General features: G+C 39.4%; 3 protein-coding genes across 3 annotated transcripts; all 3 read right to left on the reverse strand.

Annotated features, from left to right (window-relative positions):
* Positions 1-3,906: 3,906 nt before the first annotated feature.
* LOC113590974 (extracellular calcium-sensing receptor-like) lies at positions 3,907-9,822 on the reverse strand. The gene is made up of 6 exons (XM_027031320.3): positions 9,674-9,822; positions 9,162-9,462; positions 8,128-8,913; positions 7,666-7,890; positions 7,336-7,459; positions 3,907-6,512 (listed from the first exon to the last, which is right to left on the reverse strand). Exons 1-6 carry the CDS (start codon positions 9,778-9,780, stop codon positions 5,599-5,601), a joined length of 2,457 nt encoding a protein of 818 aa, XP_026887121.3. The 5' UTR covers positions 9,781-9,822; the 3' UTR covers positions 3,907-5,598.
* Positions 9,823-11,050: 1,228 nt separating this feature from the next.
* On the reverse strand, positions 11,051-15,375 carry LOC113590973 (extracellular calcium-sensing receptor-like). Its single transcript, XM_081715728.1, has 5 exons — positions 15,076-15,375; positions 14,031-14,813; positions 13,447-13,671; positions 13,096-13,219; positions 11,051-12,505 (listed from the first exon to the last, which is right to left on the reverse strand). Exons 1-5 carry the CDS (start codon positions 15,373-15,375, stop codon positions 11,592-11,594), a joined length of 2,346 nt encoding a protein of 781 aa, XP_081571854.1. The 3' UTR covers positions 11,051-11,591.
* Positions 15,376-17,017: 1,642 nt separating this feature from the next.
* On the reverse strand, positions 17,018-20,746 carry LOC113590979 (extracellular calcium-sensing receptor-like). The gene is made up of 6 exons (XM_027031327.3): positions 20,640-20,746; positions 20,142-20,442; positions 19,103-19,876; positions 18,615-18,839; positions 18,253-18,376; positions 17,018-17,931 (listed from the first exon to the last, which is right to left on the reverse strand). The coding sequence occupies exons 1-6, from the start codon at positions 20,744-20,746 to the stop codon at positions 17,018-17,020; spliced, it is 2,445 nt and encodes an 814-aa protein (XP_026887128.2).
* Positions 20,747-21,596: the final 850 nt, after the last annotated feature.

The following is a 21,596-nucleotide window of genomic DNA, read 5'->3' on the forward strand; positions in this document are numbered from 1 at the left end:
ATAATCAGGATGCAAAACAGGTTACTAAACAGAAAGATGGACAGAGATAATGCTCATTATGCATAAAGCAAACAGTAATACTACATAAAGAATGAGTGTTAACAAGCAAGGTTTAAAATTGATAAAGAGATATAGGTGACAACAGTTAATAATCGGGAGAGGTGAAACTGATAAGAGTGTGGCGATTGATGGAACTGTGTGGAGTATCGTAGGAGCCACTAATGGGTACTGGAAAATGGATTCAGAGCTAGTGAGTATGATAGTATATCCCCCACAGAGAGTCAGGCATGGCTGAGGGACAAGGATGGCCATGATAACTACCACCCATGTCCATGGAGGAAGTTTGGTAACGAAGGTCAGAGCTGCTGTGGTGTTGGACAGATGGGGTCAATGAGAGGTGCTGTGGGAGGGTTACTAGTGCACCTCCTTGGGCAAACCCTGGAGCAAGGTGCAAGGTGCTCCCTGTATGGAGCCTATGGTAGTCAGCCTCCAACCACAGATCCAAACCATCCCACACAGGTACCCAACATCTGTCCTTGGGACTGTAACCCTTCCAATCAGCTTGGTATAGCAGCTGACCAGCCCTTCTCCTGGATTTCAGCAACTGACAGACAGCATAGACCAGGTAACCCTCAACTTCCACTGGAGGTGTTGGCTTGGCATCGAGCAGTACCTTGTCCAGTGGACCTGGGATAACAGGCTTGAGAAGGGAAACATGGAAGGAATTAGATACATAATACTGCACAGGTAAGTTTAATTGATAGGTCATTTAATTGATCTGTTTTTTGTTTTTTACTGTGAAAGGTTCAATGTTCTTGGGTTGGAATTTTCTGCACCCCTCATCCAGACCCAATCTTCAGATATGTGGGAGCTTCCAAACTACATTGTTCTGCATGGATCTTGTGATGATGGAAGACCCTGTCAATGTATTGATATGTCTTCTCCCAAACCTCCTTGCTTTGCTGCATCCAGACATCAACAGTCACCCCAAGACATTCTAAGAAGACCAGGTTTGTGAGTTAAATTGGGATCCACAATCTGACATGATGTCTTCACTCTTCTAGTGCTAGTTTGTGGCGAAGGAGTTCCCGATCACCTATGCTGTAGTTCCTCTCAGCTGGAGAAAGCTTGTGGGAATAAAACACTTTGGGATGGAGTTTTGCATAATTTCCTAATTGTTGAGATAGAACAGTTCCAGTGCTCATATTAGAGGCATTTACCTCTACTATAAAAGGCTTTGACATGTCAGGGTGTTTGATTAAGGTGGCTGAAGAGAATGCCTCTTTTAATGAGGTAAATGTAGCATTGGCTTGGGGATTCCATTTTAGGTTTGTGGGGGCTCCCTTAAGAAGAGCAGTAAGGGAAGCAACAATACGGCTGTAGTCTAATAAATCACCAATAAAAGTTAGCAAATCTCAGAAATTGTTATAGTTTTTTAATTGACTTAGGGATAGGCCATTGAGTAATGTTGATTTTTCGAATTTTTTTGTCCATGACCACACCGTTAGAACTAATGATGTAACGAAGTGCTACTCTCTATAGATGAAACTTGCACATATAATTAGTTCTCTAACAATTGTTTGAGGACTTGACAGACATGTGAGATAAATGCTTGGGACAGACAGTGCATAACAAAGGCCAAAAGACATAACCAGATATTCATAGTGTTCAGTTATCTTCCAGTCATCACTCTCCTTGACGCGGACTAGGCACTTCTGACATCTAATTTTTTAAAGTAAGCTGCTCCATGGAGATATTCTAAGGCTACAGGAATCAGAGACAAAGGGTAAGGATATTTATTTGTAATAGCATTCAGGCCCAGATAGTCTATGCATGGTCAAAGGTCACTGTATTTTGTACCTACAAAGAAAAATCTGGCTGCAGCAGAAGTGGAGGGCCAGATGAAGCCCTGCATTAAAGCTTCTTGAACATAAACATTCATAGCTTTCTGTTCAGCATGTGTCAGAGGGTAATATGCTTTAAATGAGGTTGATAGCACAGTCATAGGAACAATGTGGGGAAGTCATAATGCTGTTTTTACTGAAAAGTTACCTGAGGTTAGAGTATTCTATGAGAATGGTTGGGTTGGAGACTTTCAGTTGAGGTGGAGTGTATGAAAACTGAGGGGATTTCAAACAGTTCTCAAAACAATAAGGTCACCAGAAAACAATGCCTGATGTTTGCCAGGACAGGTGGAGGTTGTGGAATTTGATCCAGGAAAATCATAATATCACCAAATATTCAATAGAACTGATGACAGTAATGTGATAAGTTCAGAGTGTAGGGCACTCGAATCCATCTGCACAGGTTTTGTAAGACAAGAGATGACTCCCTCTCCCACTGGTCTTCTGTCCAGAGTGGACTTGGGAGTGTGGAGGGTGTCAAGAGAGATGCCTAGTTGTAAAGTGAGCAGTGTGTGGATTAAGTTCCCTTTGACACCAGAGTCGATTAGCCCTGGAACAGATACAAGATTAGGGCAAAAAAGAGTGACCAACATGATGAACACTTGGTTTGGTACTGACATTGAGCAGTATATGACCTGTTTCTTCACAGTGCAAGCAGAGGCCATCATGTAGCTTGCGAAGCCTATTCTCATGAGACAGACAAGATGAAGCCACAGGTTATCAGGGTAAAGTGGGACCAGGACTGGTTTCTGCTTGTCCAGAGACTCTTACGTGAGATAACATATGTTCAGGAATGAGAGGCAAGATAACCCATGGTCAAGATGCACATTGAAGGCAATTAGCTACAGATGCAGACCCTCATCCTTGCAGGTCAGTTCAGACAGTATTTCTGCATCTAGACTATTACAATAGGCTACCAACAGGGCAGGCACATTCCAACCACTACCAGCTGTCAATGTGCAAAAATCCAGGGTGTAATCCAATACCAAACAATGACTCATGGAGTTTAGCCAGCAATTCTTCATTGAATCTCCCCTTGTAGGGCTCAGTGAAAACAGTTCAGAACTCTTGTTCAAAGTAGTCATAAGTTGCAGACTGTATTCTGGGCCACAGTGCCATGGCCCATTTGAGTGTCCTCCTTGCCATGCAAGACACAACAAATGAGATACATGCCTGATCATAAATAAGAGGAGAGATGTTAAAATATGAGGAACATTGCAGAAAAAAAGCCCTTGAATTCATTAGGCCTACCATTGTGTTTGTGAGGCTCGCTTGTGAGGCTCCTCTTTTCTGCAGACATAGGGGAACTGCAAGGGCTCTGGAAAATATCTGGGGAGTGCATTGACTGCAGGGTGACTGATAGCCCTTTCATGCTCTCTGCTATGAGTTCCAGCTACCTTTGATGTTCACTCTGTTGTTGAATTAGAGTGGTCATAGATTGGATAAGTGTCATCGGAGCAGCTAATGGGTGTATACTGTGAAAGGGAGTCAGAGCTATGGAATGTGACTCTCATGTCCCCACACTTCTTTGAGCTATTTGTCATCACAGACTTCAAAGTAGCAATAACAATGCTGTAGTTATTTTCCTAGCATGAGTGTTTTTTTGCTTTTTCAGGTTTGCTATGGTAAATGTGCTCAGCTCAGGAGCCATAATCCTTAATTTCTCCACTTTTTGTTGATGATGGTTTTCTCAGTCCTAGTCTGAAACATTTCAGTTCCACTAAGAAAAGTTCCTCAGAAATAAAATAAAAAAGAAAACTAATGGGTCCACTGCGATAAATGTTTCAGCCTTGCAATGCAGCATACAGAGTTATGGTCAAGACATCAAAATTAACTAAACAACTCATTCAAGACATTCATATAACCCCAACTGGAGAGCATCAGTTCAACTATGTTTCTGTTAAACACATATTTTACATGATGTTTTATGTAATTTAGTGAAAAGTTTATTTACGTGATGTAATAAGCAATAACATTCATGCAGTTAGGCAAACTGGCAAACTCAAACTTATAGACAAATTGCTTAATCTTCAATTTAATTCATTACTAGAAAAAAGAATAAACATGTACATTTACAGCATTTATCAAACACTTTTGTGAATTCCATGATGCATTCATGGAAGATTCCTTATGCTAGTATATTAGACCTGATTCAAAGGATTCTAAGGATAACATTAATCTAACACCCTATCAGAGGGAAAACACACACTGGTTTTCCATTTCCAACAGTAAGTCCATTTAACTTTTCTATGCTGTGAATTATTGATTATTCATGTGTTTGAAGTGAATGTGGATCAAGTGAATCTTGAAGCGATGGGTCTTTGAAGACAGAAAGATGTACAAAGAAGTAGTAGGAGTTAATTCCAACATCTGGGTGCTCTTACATAAAAAAGGAGATACACCTTCCCTGTCTGTTAAGGAGCATTAGTTCAAGTCATGCTGGACTAGAGGAAAGATGGGTGGAACATATGCAGGTAGGAGGGAGCAAGAAAATGTTTGGCTTTGTAGGAAAGCATCAGGGTTTTATATCTGCAGGCAACTACAAGGAGCCAATGCAAGGAACACATCAATGGATTGATGTGAGAACATGGGAAGATTGAATACCAATTGTGCAGCTGCATTCTGGATTAGCTGCAAGAGTCTGGTGGTGTGTGCAGGGAGGTCTGGCAAGATTGAGCTATAGTAGTCCCAATTTGAGATGACCAGGAACTGGACAAGCTAAAGAGTGGCATATCTAGAAAGAAATTGTTGAATACTTCTGACTTTATATAATAGAAACCTGCATATCTGGGTGGTCAGATGTAGGTGCAGGGAGGACTCAAATGTCTATAAAATATCCGAAAATATTAATTAAAAATAACATATATAATAATCATTAGTAATAAAATATTGATAATGGATATGTTTAAGATATTAAAATAATATGATAAGACAAACATGTCATGGTGGGCCACACACACAGCTCTTGCCCCACTCCCAGTACCCTGATTATTGATCATGAGCACCTGAGCCTTGTTATCCTCTTTTGTTCTCATTTTGTGTACATTTGTAAATACATACAAATGTAAATGTAAATTTTTAAACCCACAGATACTCTCCTCTAGTGCTGCACATTGCTTGTCCTTACCACACCTGACGACACTCCAGATTTGTAGCCTGCTCTTGAATGTCTCTGCACTTTGAGTCATTACTGTTGGTGTGTTTTTGATTTTTTGTTCTGTTCTCTGGCCAGCTCTCTGCTGTGCTCATTTGTTTCCTTATTTATTATGGAGAATAAAGATACTACTTATCTGCACACACATCATGTTCCCTCCATATTGATGTCACACATGCATTGTACACAAATGAAAGTATTGAATAAATATAAGAAAAAAAACATATCTGTACACCAGGAGAGATACACACATAGATATGATTAGACATGGAATATACAATAGTTAGAGAAAATTTGAAACTATTTATAAAACCATTTTTTATGCTTAATAAGATTATCTAAAAATATAATCAGTGACTTAATGGAAGGAAAACCTGCTGACAATAAAAAAACCCTAAACACAGTTTAGTTTGAAGGATTATTGAAGAAGATTATTGATGAGGATGATACATTTTGATATGTGGGAGCCTAATCATAACCCTGAATATGTTCTATAGGGTGCTGCACATTCTTGTTGTCTTTGCTTTTTCAGAGAGGATCTCAGAGAGCTTTAGAATGAACTTTACCCATAAGGTGTTTCTTGGTATTGTGCTCTGGCCTGAACATAATTATGAAACACTTGGGAGCAAAAATGCAAATAATCAAACCAAAGCTTGAGGCCAGAATAGCAAATATCTCCACAGCTACAGTGAATTTTCCAGGTGAGCTGACATAAGCTGGAATAAAGGTGATCCAAACTGCGCAGAATATGAGCATGCTGAATGTGATGAATTTGGCTTCATTAAAGTTATCAGGCAACCTCCGTGCTAGAAAAGCCAAAACAAAACACAAAAAAGCCAGGAATCCTATATAACCCAATACAGCCCAGAAACCTACAGCTGAACCTAAGTCACATTCCAAGATTATCCGTTCTTTGTGGTGTTTTAAATTTTTTTGAGGAAATGGAGGAGACATTTTTAACCAAAGTATACAAATAATGACCTGTATGAGAGTGAAAACAAGAACACTGAGTCTTTGCTGTGGTGGCCCAAACCATTTCATAACATTACTGCCTGGAAGTGTAGCCCTGAAGGCCATTAACACCACTATTGTTTTCCCCAGAACACAGGAGATGCAGAGGACGAAGGTGATCCCAAACGCTGTGTGGCGCAGCATACAGGACCACTCAGAGGGCCGACCAATGAAAGTAAGTGAACAGAGGAAACACAGAGTCAGAGAGAAGAGCAGCAGGAAGCTCAGCTCTGAGTTGTTGGCTCGGACGAGGGGAGATGCCCTGTGTTTGTAGAAGACAGCAGTAACACACACAGCCACAAAGGCTCCAGTGATGGAGAACACAGTCAGAATAATGGCTAGAGTGTCATCCCAGGACAGGAACTCAACAGGCTTGGGGAGGCAGCTGTCTTGTTTGATGTTTGGCCAGAACTCAGGAGGACAGTGTATACAATCCAAAGAGTCTGAAAGATTAAAAAAGCAAAGCAAGAATGCCATCATAAACAGAACTCCAAGCTAAGCAATGAGCACACCAAGCATTGTTAAAAAAGAAAAAAAAAAGCTGTGTGTATACAGTATATATAGACAAGGTGAGTTTATTTGTATAGCATTTCTCATACATATCAGCAATTCAATGTGCTTCACATCCAGTATAGAAGAATATATACAAGCTTTTTACAACCCAAGATTGATCAACTCAGGAAGGTGTTTGCCAAGAAATAAAAGTAAAACAAACAAACAAAAATTATTAATTTTCTAGTTCAAAAGGAGTCTAAAGAAACAATGAGTGTAAACCTAAATTAAGTTTAACAAAGATAAAAGTAATATAATCCATAAAATAAAAAATACATTTAATTTTAATTTTTAAAGAATAAATTAGGAAATAAGAATTAAAAGAAATAAAAATTCACTGTATTTAAAGAAACAAAATGAAAGATTAGTAGAAATTAAAATAATATTAAAGTGGATAAAATAAGTAAAAATGTAAGAATAAATAATAATAATAATAAAAAACATGCATTGTGGTGCTGAATAAAAGTTAAAAGTGCAGTGCCACAGCAGCTGAAATAATGTTTAACAAGACAACAGCCTAGTCAAATAAGGACATTTTAAATTTTGAAGTAAAAACATCTAGTGTTGGAGCTTTTCTATTAATCTCTGACAGCTGGTTCCATTTAGAAACATTAATACAGTAATGCATGAGGAGAAATGGGTAATGACAATCTCTCTCTCATTATATATATATTACACACACACACACACACACACACACACGTGATACATAACCTGTCTTGTTACTGATCTCTCCCTCTGCACATGGTACACAGTCATAGCAGCAGACAGGCCTTCCCTTCTGCACAGCCTTCCTGGTGCCTGGAGGACAGCTCTCACTGCACACAGACACCGTCATCTAAAAAAGACATTAGATAAACTGGCAAAAGAAATTTGCTCCACATAATTAACTTATTCTTTAATTTACTGATTAATCAGATATCATCACAATTTGATGATTTAATTCAAGTGTGTAGAACATTTATAAAGTAAATAGTGTTTTTGTGACCTAGATTTTGAGAATCTGCTTTGTACTGTCTATGTACAGCATGTGTTATACTGTACCTCTGTCTGTCCTCCTATCCAGTGGATAGCACTGCTCATTCTGAACTCCTCTCCTCTTGGTTTGGATGAGTCATAGTAACCCACCGGCACAAAGTCTAAACTTCCATCTTTCTTGAACTGCCAGTTTATGAGCTCATAGACAGCTACAGGGTCTCCATTAGAATCAAAGTTGACATGATAACTGTTCTTTATGGTAAAATTCACTCTCTTGAGCTGGTTGAGTATCTGGAGTAGTGAAAAGCCATGGGACTGTGTAAGTTCCTTCAACAGACTGGATTTACAGGTAGCCCTGTATTTCTTGAATACATGACTACAAAAGATATTGCATGAATGTTTCTTTTATAGAAAATATGTACAACATATACAAGTAATATATGCCTGATCGTGTCAATAAATAAGATAAGCCGTTGACATTTCATTTGTTTATATATTAAGCTTGTATTAAATTGAGAAGATATATACCTGCCATGGTGATAATTTAATGGTCTTGTCGCAATGAGTTTCATTACAAATAACACCATGTATAGCATGCGCTATGGCATATGTAGCTTTATACACCATGTTAGTGATGCGCAGCTGAGACGTGTCTGTGTATGGGTTCTGTAGCGCGCGGATATCCTCACTGCCGTCACATTCCCGCAGGAACTCTGAGGAGCCTGTCCTCCCTTTTAGGCTACAGCTGAACGAGCTCTCCCAAAATTCCGTTAAAAGGGGCGATTTCAAGGCTTGTAATGGCGAGAGATCTAAAAGAAACTCACGAAGACCTGGGATCACTGATCGGGGGACACCAAAACCTAATGCTCCAGCGCATACGTTAAACCGCAGAAAATCTGGATGTATGATCCACGTGTCGCTGCCAATCCACTGAAGCGGAGGAGGTGGTTCCCGTGCCAGCTCATTCATAAGAAATATTAGGTCTCCTGCGTGAATAAACGCTACTATTACCCGGGCTGTAGATTTGCGGATGACGTTTGCTACTCTCTCTAGTTTACTGCGCGGTTGTGTCCTGTAGTAGACCTCGGAGTATTCCACACAGATCCCTTCCTCCTGCGCAGCCTTTAGGAACGCTGCCATTCCGTAGTTTCCGTAGTCAGTGTCGCTGCGCACTGCTCCAATCCATGTCCAACCAAAATACTTCACCATTTTTGCCAGCGCGGCCGCTTGGTGCTGGTCACTAGGTACCGTCCGAAAGAAGGCAGGGAACTGTCGTCTATCACTCAGGCACGCACATGTTGCGTAGTGACTCACCTGCGATGTATTTAGTTAGCCAAAGGCGGAAGAACAGATATAAAAAGTTTGATTCTGTTCTCTCTTGCGGACTTATTTTACTAACAGGATCCTAAGTGATCACAATTCATACATATACCGCACTAGACTATAACTCTTACATTTCTAGTGTGGGTTTGATATAAGTCATTCAGAAATGAATGTCTCCTTCATTAACGACGGCAAGACTTTAAAAATAATAAAATTTAATAAAGGCCAACAATCTTCACCTGAGGAATTCCAAAGAGACCGAGCATTCTGGCCATGCCTATCGACGGGGTGGAAGCAGAATCCCCTACGATAGCAAGTACAGCGGTAGCTGCAGATTTTGAACAAGAAATGGTCTCGTTGAAAACGGTGTCCAAGCCATTTTCAAACTGAAATGCAATTTTTATTGCCATCTGCACGTCAGAGCACGAGTCGTATATCTGGTAGCCTAATGTGATGCCCGGCAGGAGATCGGTTCTGTTGTTGATCTCGTGGATGGTGAACTCAAAGGCACGGGCGAAGCGCAGCTGCCTGAAGTCCATGCTGTTTGGACACAGTAAGACAAATAAGAATTACAAAATATTTTCACAGTGACAGTTTCTTTTACATAGAACTTTCAGGTGAAATTAATGCAGTATGTAGCATATAAATACAAAGTAGACGCAAATAAAATTATATCCTAATCAGCATTTCTCTGTAATTCTAATATAATGCCCTGTTATCTGTAATCTCCACTCCTCCAGCACAGACAGACCTCCCAGAACACTGTGGTTGTGGTGGCAGCCTGGTGTAGGTGTTCTGTCCTGAGTTTGTGGAGTAATGAAGGGTAAATATTCCTCCAATGATAAAATCTCCATTCATAGAAAGCCCAGGTATCTGAGGTTCATTCCACAGCCTGCAGCTGACTGGGTTTGGTTTACATTCTGCAGAGCTGAACACAGTCACCCACAGCACTGACACCAGACTTGAAGTGATCTGCATGGTGGGCTCAGTGCCTCCCAGCACTCTGAAGGTCTGAATGGCTGCTTTACACTGGTTTAAATAGCCACCTTGCATTAATGACCTGTCAGTAAATGTGGGTAGGAATCGAGCATAGAAGGTGTGGTTATGTATTCAGTGTTAATCATAATGATAACTAAATTTTTGTTATGATGTTGTCTCTACATTATATCAAAACAGGACTGAACAGCATTACCTGTAGTTGTTATTAATTTGAATGATTTTTCTTTGTTTTCTTTCATTGTTTCCTTATATATATATATATATATATATATATATATATATATATATATATATATATATGTGAATAAAAGTGAAATCATTACACTGTTGTACATTTCATTAATCACTTTTTTTTGTATTCATTTATTTAGAAATATTTATTTGAGGGTTGGTTTATTGATTATTTATTTGCATATTAAATAAATACTTAATGCATCAGTAATGCAGCAGTGATGCATCCACGGAGTCACACACCAGTCGTCAAACAACCAATTACACATCACAACCCCTCCCCCACTTCCAATCACCTCCTTATTAGTAATCACCTGCACTTGTTCCTCATTCCAGTCTCTCCTTATTAAAAGTACTACTGGTGGCCATCTCTAGTGCATCTTGTTCAAGCCACCACAGCAATGACATCTGTGTAATGGGGCAATAACCAGCCAGATGCTTACAGATAAAAAAACAAAACAAAAAAACAGTACCACTTTTGCAAAGCTGGACAATATGTCTGGTAGCGTGCTCAAGGAATGGCACATGTCCTCACAGTCATGTTCAACATTTCTTTGAGCCAGGTGGGTGTCACCAGACATCAAAGTGCTAGGAGCAATGCTGTAGTTGTAGTTTGATTCATGTTCTCTCTGTTAGATGTGCTCAGCACAGTTCTGTTCAGAAAGTTAACAAAAAATGAAATAAAAGAGAAAACTAATGGGAGCTGAAAAGGAAAGGGTTTTGAGCCATTGCAATAAATGTTGCAATGTAGAATTTAGAGTTATTATAGTCATGACCAGGAAGACCTAACCTACTTATTCAACACATTTTTCTAACTCCAACTGGACAGCATCAGTCCAGCTAAGTTTAAAGTATAATACATATTTTTATTTGAAGTTTAAATGCATATTTTACATGAAGTTTTAAATAATTTCATAATCAGTTTATTTTTGGTGAAGTACTATGCAATAAAATGTTATTAGGCATAGAGTTAGGCAAAGTGGCCAAGTGGCAAACTGAAAGCTATAGAATAATTGTTTGATCTTCCATGTAATTATTTAAATAAATAAATAAATATGAAATCAGATCTAATAATATAAAAGAAACATTTATATTTACATTTAGAAGAAACTCTCGTGTAGTGTGACTTCCATGTTATATTAATGGAAGATTCCTTATGCTAGTATAGTAGGCATGATTCAAAGGATTGTAAGGATAACATTAATCTAACACCCTATCAGAGGGAAAACACATAAAGAAAGTATATGGAGCATTTCTATGTTGTGAAGTAAATGAAGGATTGTTGATTATTCAAGTGATTTGAAGTGTATCTGGATCACAAAGGTTCTTTGGGCTACCTTTGAAGATAGAAAGAGATATGTGGGAGCCTAATCATAACCCGGAATATGTTATATAAGGTGCTGCACCTTCCTGTTGTGTTTGCTATTTCTGAGAAGATCTTAAAGAGCTTTAGAGGGAACTTTACCCATAAGGTGTTTCTTGGTATTTTGCTCTGGCCTAAACAAAATTATGAAACACTTGGGAGCAAAAATGCAAATAATCAAACCAAAGCTTGAGGCCAGAATAGCAAAAATCTCTACTGCTACAGTGAATTTTCCAGGAGAGCTGACATAAGCTGGAATAAAGGTGATCCAAACTGCACAGAATATAAGCATGCTGAATGTGATGAATTTGGCTTCATTAAAGTTATCAGGTAACTTCCGTGCTAGAAAAGCCAAAACAAAACACAGAAAAGCCAGGAATCCTATATAACCAAGTACAGCCCAGAAACCTACTGCTGACCCTAAGTCACATTCCAAGATTATCCATTCTTTGTGCTGTTTTAGATTTTTTAGAGGAAACGGAGGAGAAATTTTTAACCAAAGCACACAAATAAGGACCTGTATAAGAGTGAAAGCAAGAACACTGAGTCTCTGCTGTTGAGGCCCAAACCATTTTATGACATTACTGCCTGGAAGTGTAGCCCTGAAGGCCATTAACACCACTATTGTTTTCCCCAGAACACAGGAGATGCAGAGGACGAAGGTGATCCCAAACGCTGTGTGGCGCAGCATACAGGACCACTCAGAGGGCTGACCAATGAAAGTAAGTGAACAGAGGAAACAAAGAGTCAGAGAGAAGAGCAACAGGAAGCTCAGCTCTGAGTTGTTAGCTCGGACGATGGGAGACACCCTGTGTTTGTAGAAGACAACAGCTATGCACATTGCAATGAAAGCCCCAGTGATGGACAACACTGTCAGTATGATGGCTAGAGTGTCATCCCAGGACAGGAACTCAACAGGCTTGGGGAAGCAATTGTCTTGTTTGGTGTTTGGCCAGAACTCAGGAGGGCAGCGTACACAATCCAAAGAGTCTGAAAGATTAAAAAAGAAAAGCAAGAATGTAATCATAAACAGAACTCATAAAGCTAAGCAATGACAGCTTAGTGATATATATTTACTATATATAGTGTTGTTTTATATATATATATATATATATATATATATATATATATATATATATATATATATATATATATATATATATATATATATATTTCTTTGTTTCTCTTGGGCTAACAATCTACAGTGTACTTCCTAGCCAGAGCTCAGAAAACATTTGTTTCTCTCTGGTCATGTGTTTGCATTGTGAGGTTTCTTCTTCATATAATCTCAGGAAGTGTTTTATTGCCAATGTCACCCATGGTTTGTTCATTAAGTGTATGGAAATGATTTACATTTTTGACATTTTTTAAAAAGATTGCACAGCCATTTATCTAGATTAAAACTTGCTAGTGTGTACTTTTGTAGATAATTTGTTTATGTCCATAATATTAGAGTTGATTTCTTTACTGTTCTGCATACTATGTAAAGGTGAAATTGTGTACTATAGGACTTAAAATCTGCTATTACTAAAATATTAAATTAAAACTTTCACTCAGTATTATTTATTGTGATACAAAACCTGTCTTGTTACTGATCTCTCCCTCTGCACATGGTATACAGTCATAGCAGCAGACAGGCCTTCCCTTCTGCACAGCCTTCCTGGTGCCTGGAGGACAGCTCTCACTGCACATAGAAACTGGCATCTAAAAAAAGACATTAGAGAAACTGTCAAAAGAAATGTGCTCCTGGTAATTCACTTTTTTCCTCTACTTGTGTACTTGATTAATTGATTAGTAGGTATTTCATACTTGATAATCTGTTAAAATTAAAGAAGAAGAAAAAAATGAAACAGACAAGCATTTATGTGCACCTGACTTGGAGTTTTGAGAACTTCTGCTTTGTACTGAGTACAGCGTGTGTTATACTGTACCTCTGTTCGTCCTCCTACCCATTGGATAGCACTGCTCATTTTGAACTCCTGTCCTCTTGGTTTCGATGAGTCATAGTAGCCCACTGGTACAAAGTCTAATGTACCATCTTTCTTAAACTGCCAGTTTATGAGCTCATAGACAGCTACAGGGTCTCCATTGGAATCAAAGTTGACCTGATAACCATTCTTTGTGGTGAAGTTCACTCTCTTGAGTTGGTTGAGAATCTGGAGTGGTGAAAGGCCATGGCACTGTGTGAATTTCTTCTACAGACAACTGGATTCATGTGTAGCAATGCATTGTTTAAAAACATGACTAAAAATATCTTGTATGAATATTTCTGATAACAAATGTGTACATAGATAAAATATACAATTAACATATGAAACTAATATGGCCTGTGCAACAAGCAGCTTGTGTATTGTAAATTTTGAGTGCATGTATATGGACAATAGCCTGTCTATGCATTATATGTAGTCACTATATTATTTAATCTCGTCTAATTTCATCTTAATATGTGCTTGATCATTTCAATGAAAGTGTAAATTTTATTTATTATCTGATTTTAAATTTAGTGTATTAATACCTGCCATGATGAAAATGTAATTGTCTTGTCGCAATGAGTTTCATTACAGATAACACTGTGGAGTGCATGCGCTATGGCATATGTAGCTTTATACACCAAGTTAGTGATGCGCAGCTGAGACGTGTCTGTGTATGGGTTCTGAAGCGCGCGGATATCCTCACTGCCGTCACATTCCCGCACAAACTCTGAGGAGCCTGTCCGCCCTTTTAGGCTACAACTGAACGAGCTCTCCCAAAATTCTGTTAATATGTGCGATTTCAAGGCTTGTGCTGGAGAGAGGTCTAGTAGAAACTTCCGAAGGCCTGGAATAACTGATCGGGGGACACCAAAACCTAATGCTCCAGCGCACATGTTAAACCGCAAAAATTCCGGATTTATGATCCACGAACTGCCTATCCACTGAAGTGGCGGAGGTGGTTCCCGTGCAAGTTCATCCAAAATAAACTGTAGGTCGCCTGTGTGAACAAACGCCACTATTATTCGCGCACTTGATCTACGAATGACATTTGCTACTGTCTCCAGTTTACTGCGCGGTTGTGTCCTGTAGTAGACCTCGGAGTACTCCACACAGATCCCCTCCTCCTGCGCAGCCTTTAGGAACGCTGCCATTCCGTAGTTTCCGTAGTCCGTGTCGCTGCGCACTGCTCCAATCCATGTCCAGCCGAAATACTTCACCATTCTCGCCAGTGCGGCCGCTTGGTGTTCGTCACTAGGTACCGTCCTAAAGAAGGCAGGAAACTCCCTCTTATCGCTCAGACACGCGCAGGTTGCGTAGTGACTCACCTGTGATTTAGTCAGTGGACAAAATGAGAAAAAGTCGATATGAGTAGTTTCATTCGGTTTTCTTTTAGGGAAGTATTGTGTTCATGGAGTATGCGGTTCCTAAATAATCACAATACACGTATATAACGCATTTGTCTATATATCTTACATCTCTTGTTTGGTTTCGAAATAAATTATTATTCAGAAATAATGTAATATGTTATAAACGAAAGCAAGCATGTATTTTAATTCAATCGAATGGTGTAAAGCCTACAATCTTCACCTGAGGAATTCCAAAGAGACCAAGCGTTCTGGCCATGCCTATTGACGGCGTGGAAGCAGAATCCCCTACAATAGCAGGTACAGCGGCAGCTGCAGATTTTGTACAAGAACTGGTCTCGTTGAAAACGGGATCGAAGCCATTTTCAAACTGAAATGCAATTTTGATTGCCATCTGCACGTCAGAACACGAGTCGTGTATCTGGTAGCCCAACGTGATGCCCAGCAGGAGGTCCGTTCTGTTGTTGATCTCCTGGATGGTGAACTCTAAGGCGCGGGCGAAGCGCAGTTGCCGGAAGTCCATGCTGTTTGGAGACAATACGAAAAATAAATATTAGAAAGATTTCCACAATAACGAACTTTCTTTTACGTTGAATTTTGAGGTGACATTGACAAATTCTATATTAATTATCATTGCTGTATAGTTATAATGCCCTGCTGTCTGTGCTGTCCACTCCACTCTCACAGACAGACCTCCCAGAGCATTGTGCCTGTGGTGGCAATCTGGTGTAGGTTGTCTCTCCTGAATTTGTGAAGTAATGAATTGTAAAAATTCCTCCAATTACAAAATCTCCATTCATGGAAAAAACAGGCAACTGAGGTTCACTCCACAGCCTGCAGCTGACTGGGTTTGCTTTACATCCTGCAGGGCTGAACACAGTCATCCACAGCACTAATACAAATGACACCAGACTTGAAGTGATCTGCATGGTGGACTTGGTGCCTTCCCGAAATCTGAAGGTCTGGATGGCTGCTTTACACTGGTTTAAATAGCCATCTTGCTGTGACAACCTGTCAGTAAATGTGGGTGTGAACTGACCACAGGAGGCGTGGTTATGTATTCAGTGTTAAGCATAAAGATAACTACATCTTTTTTGTCATGTGCATCTGGTTTGCAGTTGTTGAACTGATATTATGACAAAACAGACTAGAGCTGCATTACTTGTAGTACTCATTCATTTGAAAATCATTGTTTCAGTTTCTTTATTTAAATGTGAAGAAATGTTCAACTGATTACACATTGGTTTTACAGTTAGTGAATCACTTTTTTGTATTTATTTACTTAGAAATATTTATTTGTGTTGGCTTATTGCGTTTTTGAGTATTAATTAAATAATTAATGCTTGAGTAATGCAGCAGCAATGCATCCTTCAGTACAGCAATGTACTCTATAATATTGTTACACAATTTGAAACACAGCATGATTTTAAGAAGTTTGTCATCCTTTTTTTTTGGAAATGCAAATAAATTGGTTGTTTAAAGCTAAGGTAAAAAAATAAAACATCAAAGGCCCACCTTTGCAAGGCTGCAAAGTTTAGACAATATGTCTGGTAGAATACTCAGGGAATCTCACATATCCCCACAGTCATGTTCAATATTCCTTTGAGCCAGGTGGCTGTCACCACAGACTTCAAAATGGGAGGAGCAATAATGTAGTTGTTTTTTCTAGCATAAGGGCTTGCCCGTTTTTCTAATTCTCTATGCATGATGTGCTTTGTTTTCTTATTTATAATGGAAAATAAAGAAACTACCAATTCGTACTAGCTCGCTCCCTACCAACATCACACATGTACTTTACTCCAATTAAGATATTGAATATATATAACAAAATCCACATAATATTTGTATGCCAGAAGAGATTCAGGTATAGAAAGACTTGATTAGATATGGAGTGGACAATGGCAATATTTATAAAACTAACAACTTGATGTTTAATAAGATTATCTAAAAATATATTTTGTCAGTGACTTGATGGAAGGGAAACCTGCTGACAATAAAAAAACCTAAACACAGTTTAGTCTAAAGGAATATTGAAGAGGATTATTATTGTAAAGGATTATTGATGGGGCTGATACATTTTGATATGTGGGAGACTAATCATACCCCTGAACATGTTATGTAAGGTACTGCACCTTCATGTTGTCTTTGGTATTTCAGAGAAGATCTCAGAGAGCTTTAGAGGGAACTTTACCCATTAGGTGTTTCTTTGTATTCTGCTCTGGCCTAAACACAATTATGAAGCACTTCGGAGCAAAAATACAAATAATCAAACCAAAGCTTGAGGCCAGAATAGCAAAAATCTCCACAGCTACAGTGAATTTTCCAGGGGAGCTGACATAAACTGGAATAAAGGTGATCCAAACTGCCCAGAATATGAGCATGCTGAATGTGATGAATTTGGCTTCATTAAAGTTATCAGGCAACCTCCTTGCTAGAAAGGCCAAAATAAAACACAGACCAGCCAGAAATCCTATATAACCCAGCACAGCCCAGAATCCTACAGTTGAACCTAAGCCACATTCCAAGATGATCTTTTCCTTATAGTGCTTTAGATTTTTGTAGGGGAAAGGAGGGAATATTTTTAACCAAAGCACACAAATAAGAACCTGTATTAAAGTAAAGGAAAGGACACTGAGTCTCTGCTGTGGAGGCCCAAACCATTTCATGATATTACTGCCTGGAAGTGTAGCCCTGAAGGCCATTAACACCACTATTGTTTTCCCCAGAACACAGGAGATGCAGAGGACGAAGGTGATCCCAAACGCTGTGTGACGCAGCATACAGGACCACTCAGAGGGCCGACCAATGAAAGTAAGTGAACAGAGGAAACACAGAGTCAGAGAGAAGAGAAGCAGGAAGCTCAGCTCTGAGTTGTTGGCTCTGACGATGGGAGACGCCCTGTTGTTGTAGAAGACAGCAGTAACACACACAGCCATGAAGGCCCCAGTGATGGACAACACTGTCAGAATAATGGCTAGAGTGTCATCCCAGGACAGGAACTCAACAGGTTTGGGAAAGCAGCTGTCTTGTTTGGTATTTGGCCAGAACTCAGGAGGGCAGCGCACACAATCCAAAGAGTCTAAAAGATCAGAAATGCAGAGTCAAAATGCTTTCATAGATAAAATTCTAAAATAAGGTCTTTTGGTATTTCTGTTGGTGTAGATCAAATTGCATTAACACAAGGAAATAATGACTGTTACCAGCATTCTAATCAGAAAGTACTGTCTCTGACTGCACTATGCAGTGCTGAAAACAGAAAAGAATTCTGTTCAAGGATAAAAAGATTTTGGGGGTCTCTTTATATAACCTTTTGCTTCCATGAACACTGGAGAAGCGCACTTTAGTATGAAATATACAACAGAAGTGTCATCTGGTGTGTAGGACTTAAAAGGTACAAAACCTGTCTTATTACTGATCTCTCCCTCTGCACATGGTATACAGTCAAAGCAGCAGACAGGCTTTCCCTTCTGCACAGCTTTCCTGGTGCCTGAAGGACAGCTCTCACTGCACACAGACACTGGCACCTGTGAAAGACATTAGAGAAAAAAGCAAAAGAAACCAGTGCCATGAGGCTCTTATTCTGCCTAATTCAGTTTGTTTTACTCACTGATTAAATTAATCAGGTAATTAACAAGTTTGCATGAAATAAATCGGTTATGTTGGAGCAAGGAAAACACTGAAGAGTCAAATGTTGTTCTCCTGGCCTGAAGGTTGAGAACAATTGCTTTACATTGAGTGAGTACAGTACATGTTATGTAGTACCTCTGTCTGTCTTCCAAACCATCTTACAGCACCGGTGACTTTGAATTCCTGTCCTTTCGGTTTGGATGTGTCATAATAGCCCACTGGCACAAAATCTAAAGTGCCATCTTTCTTAAATTGCATGTTTATGAGCTCATAAACGGCTTCAGGATCTCCATTGGAATCAAATATGACCTGATAACCATTCTCTGTGGTGAAATTCACTCTCTTAAGTTGGTTGTGTATCTGTAATATGACACACAACTTTATGAAAGGTCATGAAAATGTGACAGTGCCTTCTTCACAGAAAATTCATGCATGCTGTGATTGAATATATGCCTAAAAAATCACTTGAATCTTGCAGCATATTTATAATCAAATGAATGTGATATGGGTATATAGATAATTTATATATTATATATAAATACAGCCATTGAATTCATAATCATTTCAATGGACAGGAACGCTTTGGACTTTGATTCATAAATGAAAACTGAGAATATTTATACCTGCCAAGGTGTGAATTTAACTGTCTTGTCACATTGCCTTTCATTGCAGATGATTCGGTGGATAGCATGCGCTATGGCATATGTGGCTTTATACACCAAGTTAGTGATGCGCAGCTGAGACGTGTCTGTATATGGGTTCTGTAGCACGCGGATATCTTCACTGCCATCACATTCTCTTACACCTGTCCACCCTTTAAGGCTACAGCTGAACGAGCTCTCCCAAAATTCCGTTAATATGGGTGACTTGGAAGCTTGTTCTGGAGAAACGTCTAAAAGAAACTCACGAAAACCTGGAATAACTGACCGGGGGACTCCAAAACCCAAAGTGCCAGCACAAATGTTAAATCGCAGAAAGTCTGGATGTGTGAGCCAAGCCTCACTGCCTAGCCACTGAATCAGAGGCAGAGGTTGCCGTGCCAGTTCCTCAAAGATCAATTTCATGTCTCCTGCGTGAACAAACGCTACTATTACCCGGGCCGTGGACCTGCGGATGACGTTTGCGAGTCTCTCCAGTTTACTGCGCGGTTGTGTCCTGTAGTAGGCCTTGGAGTACTCCACACAGATCCCCTCCTCCTGCGCAGCCTTTAGGAATGCTGCCATTCCATAGTTTCCGTAGTCAGTGTCGCTGCGCACTGCTCCAATCCATGTCCAGCTGAAGTACTTCACCATTTTTACCAGTGCAGCCGCTTGGTGCTGGTCACTAGGTACAGTTCTAAAGAAGGCAGGAAACTGATTCTTATCGCTCAGACATGCACAGGCTGCAGAGTGACTCACCTGTGACTCAGTAAGTGGCGGAAAGGATAAAAAATGACAGGAGTAGTTTGATTGATTTGCCTTTCAGGTACACTACTTGTTTTTTTAGCGGTATATGTTTTTAAATTGTTACAGTATAAATGTATAATTTATTATCTTACATTTGACTACAGTTCTAGTGCAGGCTCAGATAAAATCATTAGGGTATTCACAACAGATTTGCAAGAGTTTTTTAAAAATATGAATTTGTAGTAAAGATTGCAATATTCTGGTTCTTATCGTTCACCTGTGGAATTCCAAAAGGACCAAGCATTCTGGCCATGCTAAGTGATGTAGAGGAAGTAGAATCTCCTACGACAGCAGATACAGTGGCAGCTGCCGATTTTGAACAAGAACTTGTGTTGTTGAAAATGGGGTCCAAGCTGTTTTCACACTGTAAAGCAATTTTAATGGCCATTTGCACGTCAGAGCATGAGTCATATATCTGATAGCCTAATGTGATGGCCGGCAGGAGATCGGTTCTTTTGTTGATGTCGTGAATCGTGAATTCCATGGCACGGGCCAAGCGGAGCTGTCTGAAGTCCATGCTATGAGGATACAAACAAAAGACAAATAAATAAAATTAGGAAACTTTTGACAAAAATAAAATGTACATGCCCTGAAAGCAATACAAAGCATGTCTACAAAATAGTAGAGAGCATAATTGGCCCTAATCATAATTTCTCAGTCATTCTAACAAAATACCCAGCTGACATTATTGTCCACTCCACTCTCACACACAGACCTCCCCGAGCACTGTAGCTGTGGTGGCAGCCTGGTGTAGGTGTTCTCTCCTGAATTTGCGTAGTAATGAATGGCAAAAATCCCTCCAATTATAAAATCTCCATTCATAGTTGAAATAGGCAACTGAGGCTCTGCCCACATCCTGCAGCTGACTTGGTTTGCTTTACATCTGGCAGGGCTGAACACAGTCATCGACAGCACTGATACAAATGACACCAGACTTGAAGTGATCTGCATGGTGGGCTTGGTGCCTCCCAGCACTCTAAAGGTCTGGATGGCTGCTTTACACTGGTTTAAATAGCCACCTTGCTGTGAAAGCCTATCAGTAAGTGTGGGTGTGAGCACAGGAGGTGTGGTTATTTATTCAGTGTTAAGCATAATGATAACTACAACCTTTTGTTATTTGCCTCTGGTTTGCAGTTATTGGATTGACATTATGGCAAAACAGACCAGAGCTGCATTACTTGTAGTACTCATTCATTTGAAAATCATTTTGTTTCAGTTTCATTATTTAAATGTGAATAAAGGTGAACTGATAACACTTTGTTTTACATCACTTTTTTTTTTTACTTATTTACTTAGAAATATTTATTTGTGGGTTGGTTTATTGAGTTTTTGAATATTATTTAAACAATTAATGTTTGACTAATGCAGTAGCAATGCATCCTTCAGTACAGTAATGTCCTCCATAGTATCGTTGCACAGTTTGAAAGACAGAATGATTTGAAGTTTATGATCCCTTCTTTTGAAATGCAGATGAATTGGTTGTTTAAAGCTGAGGTAAAGAATAAAATATGAAAGGCCAACCTTCACCAGGCAGCAAGGTTGCACAATATGTCTGGTAGCATGCTCAGGGAATGGCACATGCCCTCAGTCATATTCAACATTTCTTTCAGCCAAGTGGCTGTCACCACAGTCTAACGGGACTCTGGCCCGTTCCATGTGGACAAACAGGAGA

This window comes from Electrophorus electricus, chromosome 6 (assembly GCF_041902795.1).
Source record: "Electrophorus electricus isolate QZ-2024a chromosome 6, ASM4190279v1, whole genome shotgun sequence".
Classification (NCBI taxonomy): domain Eukaryota; kingdom Metazoa; phylum Chordata; class Actinopteri; order Gymnotiformes; family Gymnotidae; genus Electrophorus; species Electrophorus electricus.

Coding starts and splice junctions, on each gene's coding strand:
- LOC113590974 (XM_027031320.3), bottom strand. CDS start 9,780: ATGAATGGAGATTTTATCATTGGAGGAATATTTACCCTTCATTACTCC. Junction 8,914..9,161: donor GTCTCTTTGGAATTCCTCAG/GTGAAGATTGTT, acceptor AATACATCGCAG/GTGAGTCACTACGCAACATG. Junction 7,460..7,665: donor GGATAGGAGGACAGACAGAG/GTACAGTATAAC, acceptor TGTCTTTTTTAG/ATGACGGTGTCTGTGTGCAG.
- LOC113590973 (XM_081715728.1), bottom strand. CDS start 15,375: ATGGACTTCCGGCAACTGCGCTTCGCCCGCGCCTTAGAGTTCACCATC. Junction 13,220..13,446: donor GGGTAGGAGGACGAACAGAG/GTACAGTATAAC, acceptor GTCTTTTTTTAG/ATGCCAGTTTCTATGTGCAG. Junction 12,506..13,095: donor AGAGATCAGTAACAAGACAG/GTTTTGTATCAC, acceptor TTAATCTTTCAG/ACTCTTTGGATTGTGTACGC.
- LOC113590979 (XM_027031327.3), bottom strand. CDS start 20,746: ATGAATGGAGATTTTATAATTGGAGGGATTTTTGCCATTCATTACTAC. Junction 20,443..20,639: donor CAGCTACAGTGCTCGGGGAG/GTCTGTGTGTGA, acceptor GTATCCTCATAG/CATGGACTTCAGACAGCTCC. Junction 17,932..18,252: donor AGAGATCAGTAATAAGACAG/GTTTTGTACCTT, acceptor CTGATCTTTTAG/ACTCTTTGGATTGTGTGCGC.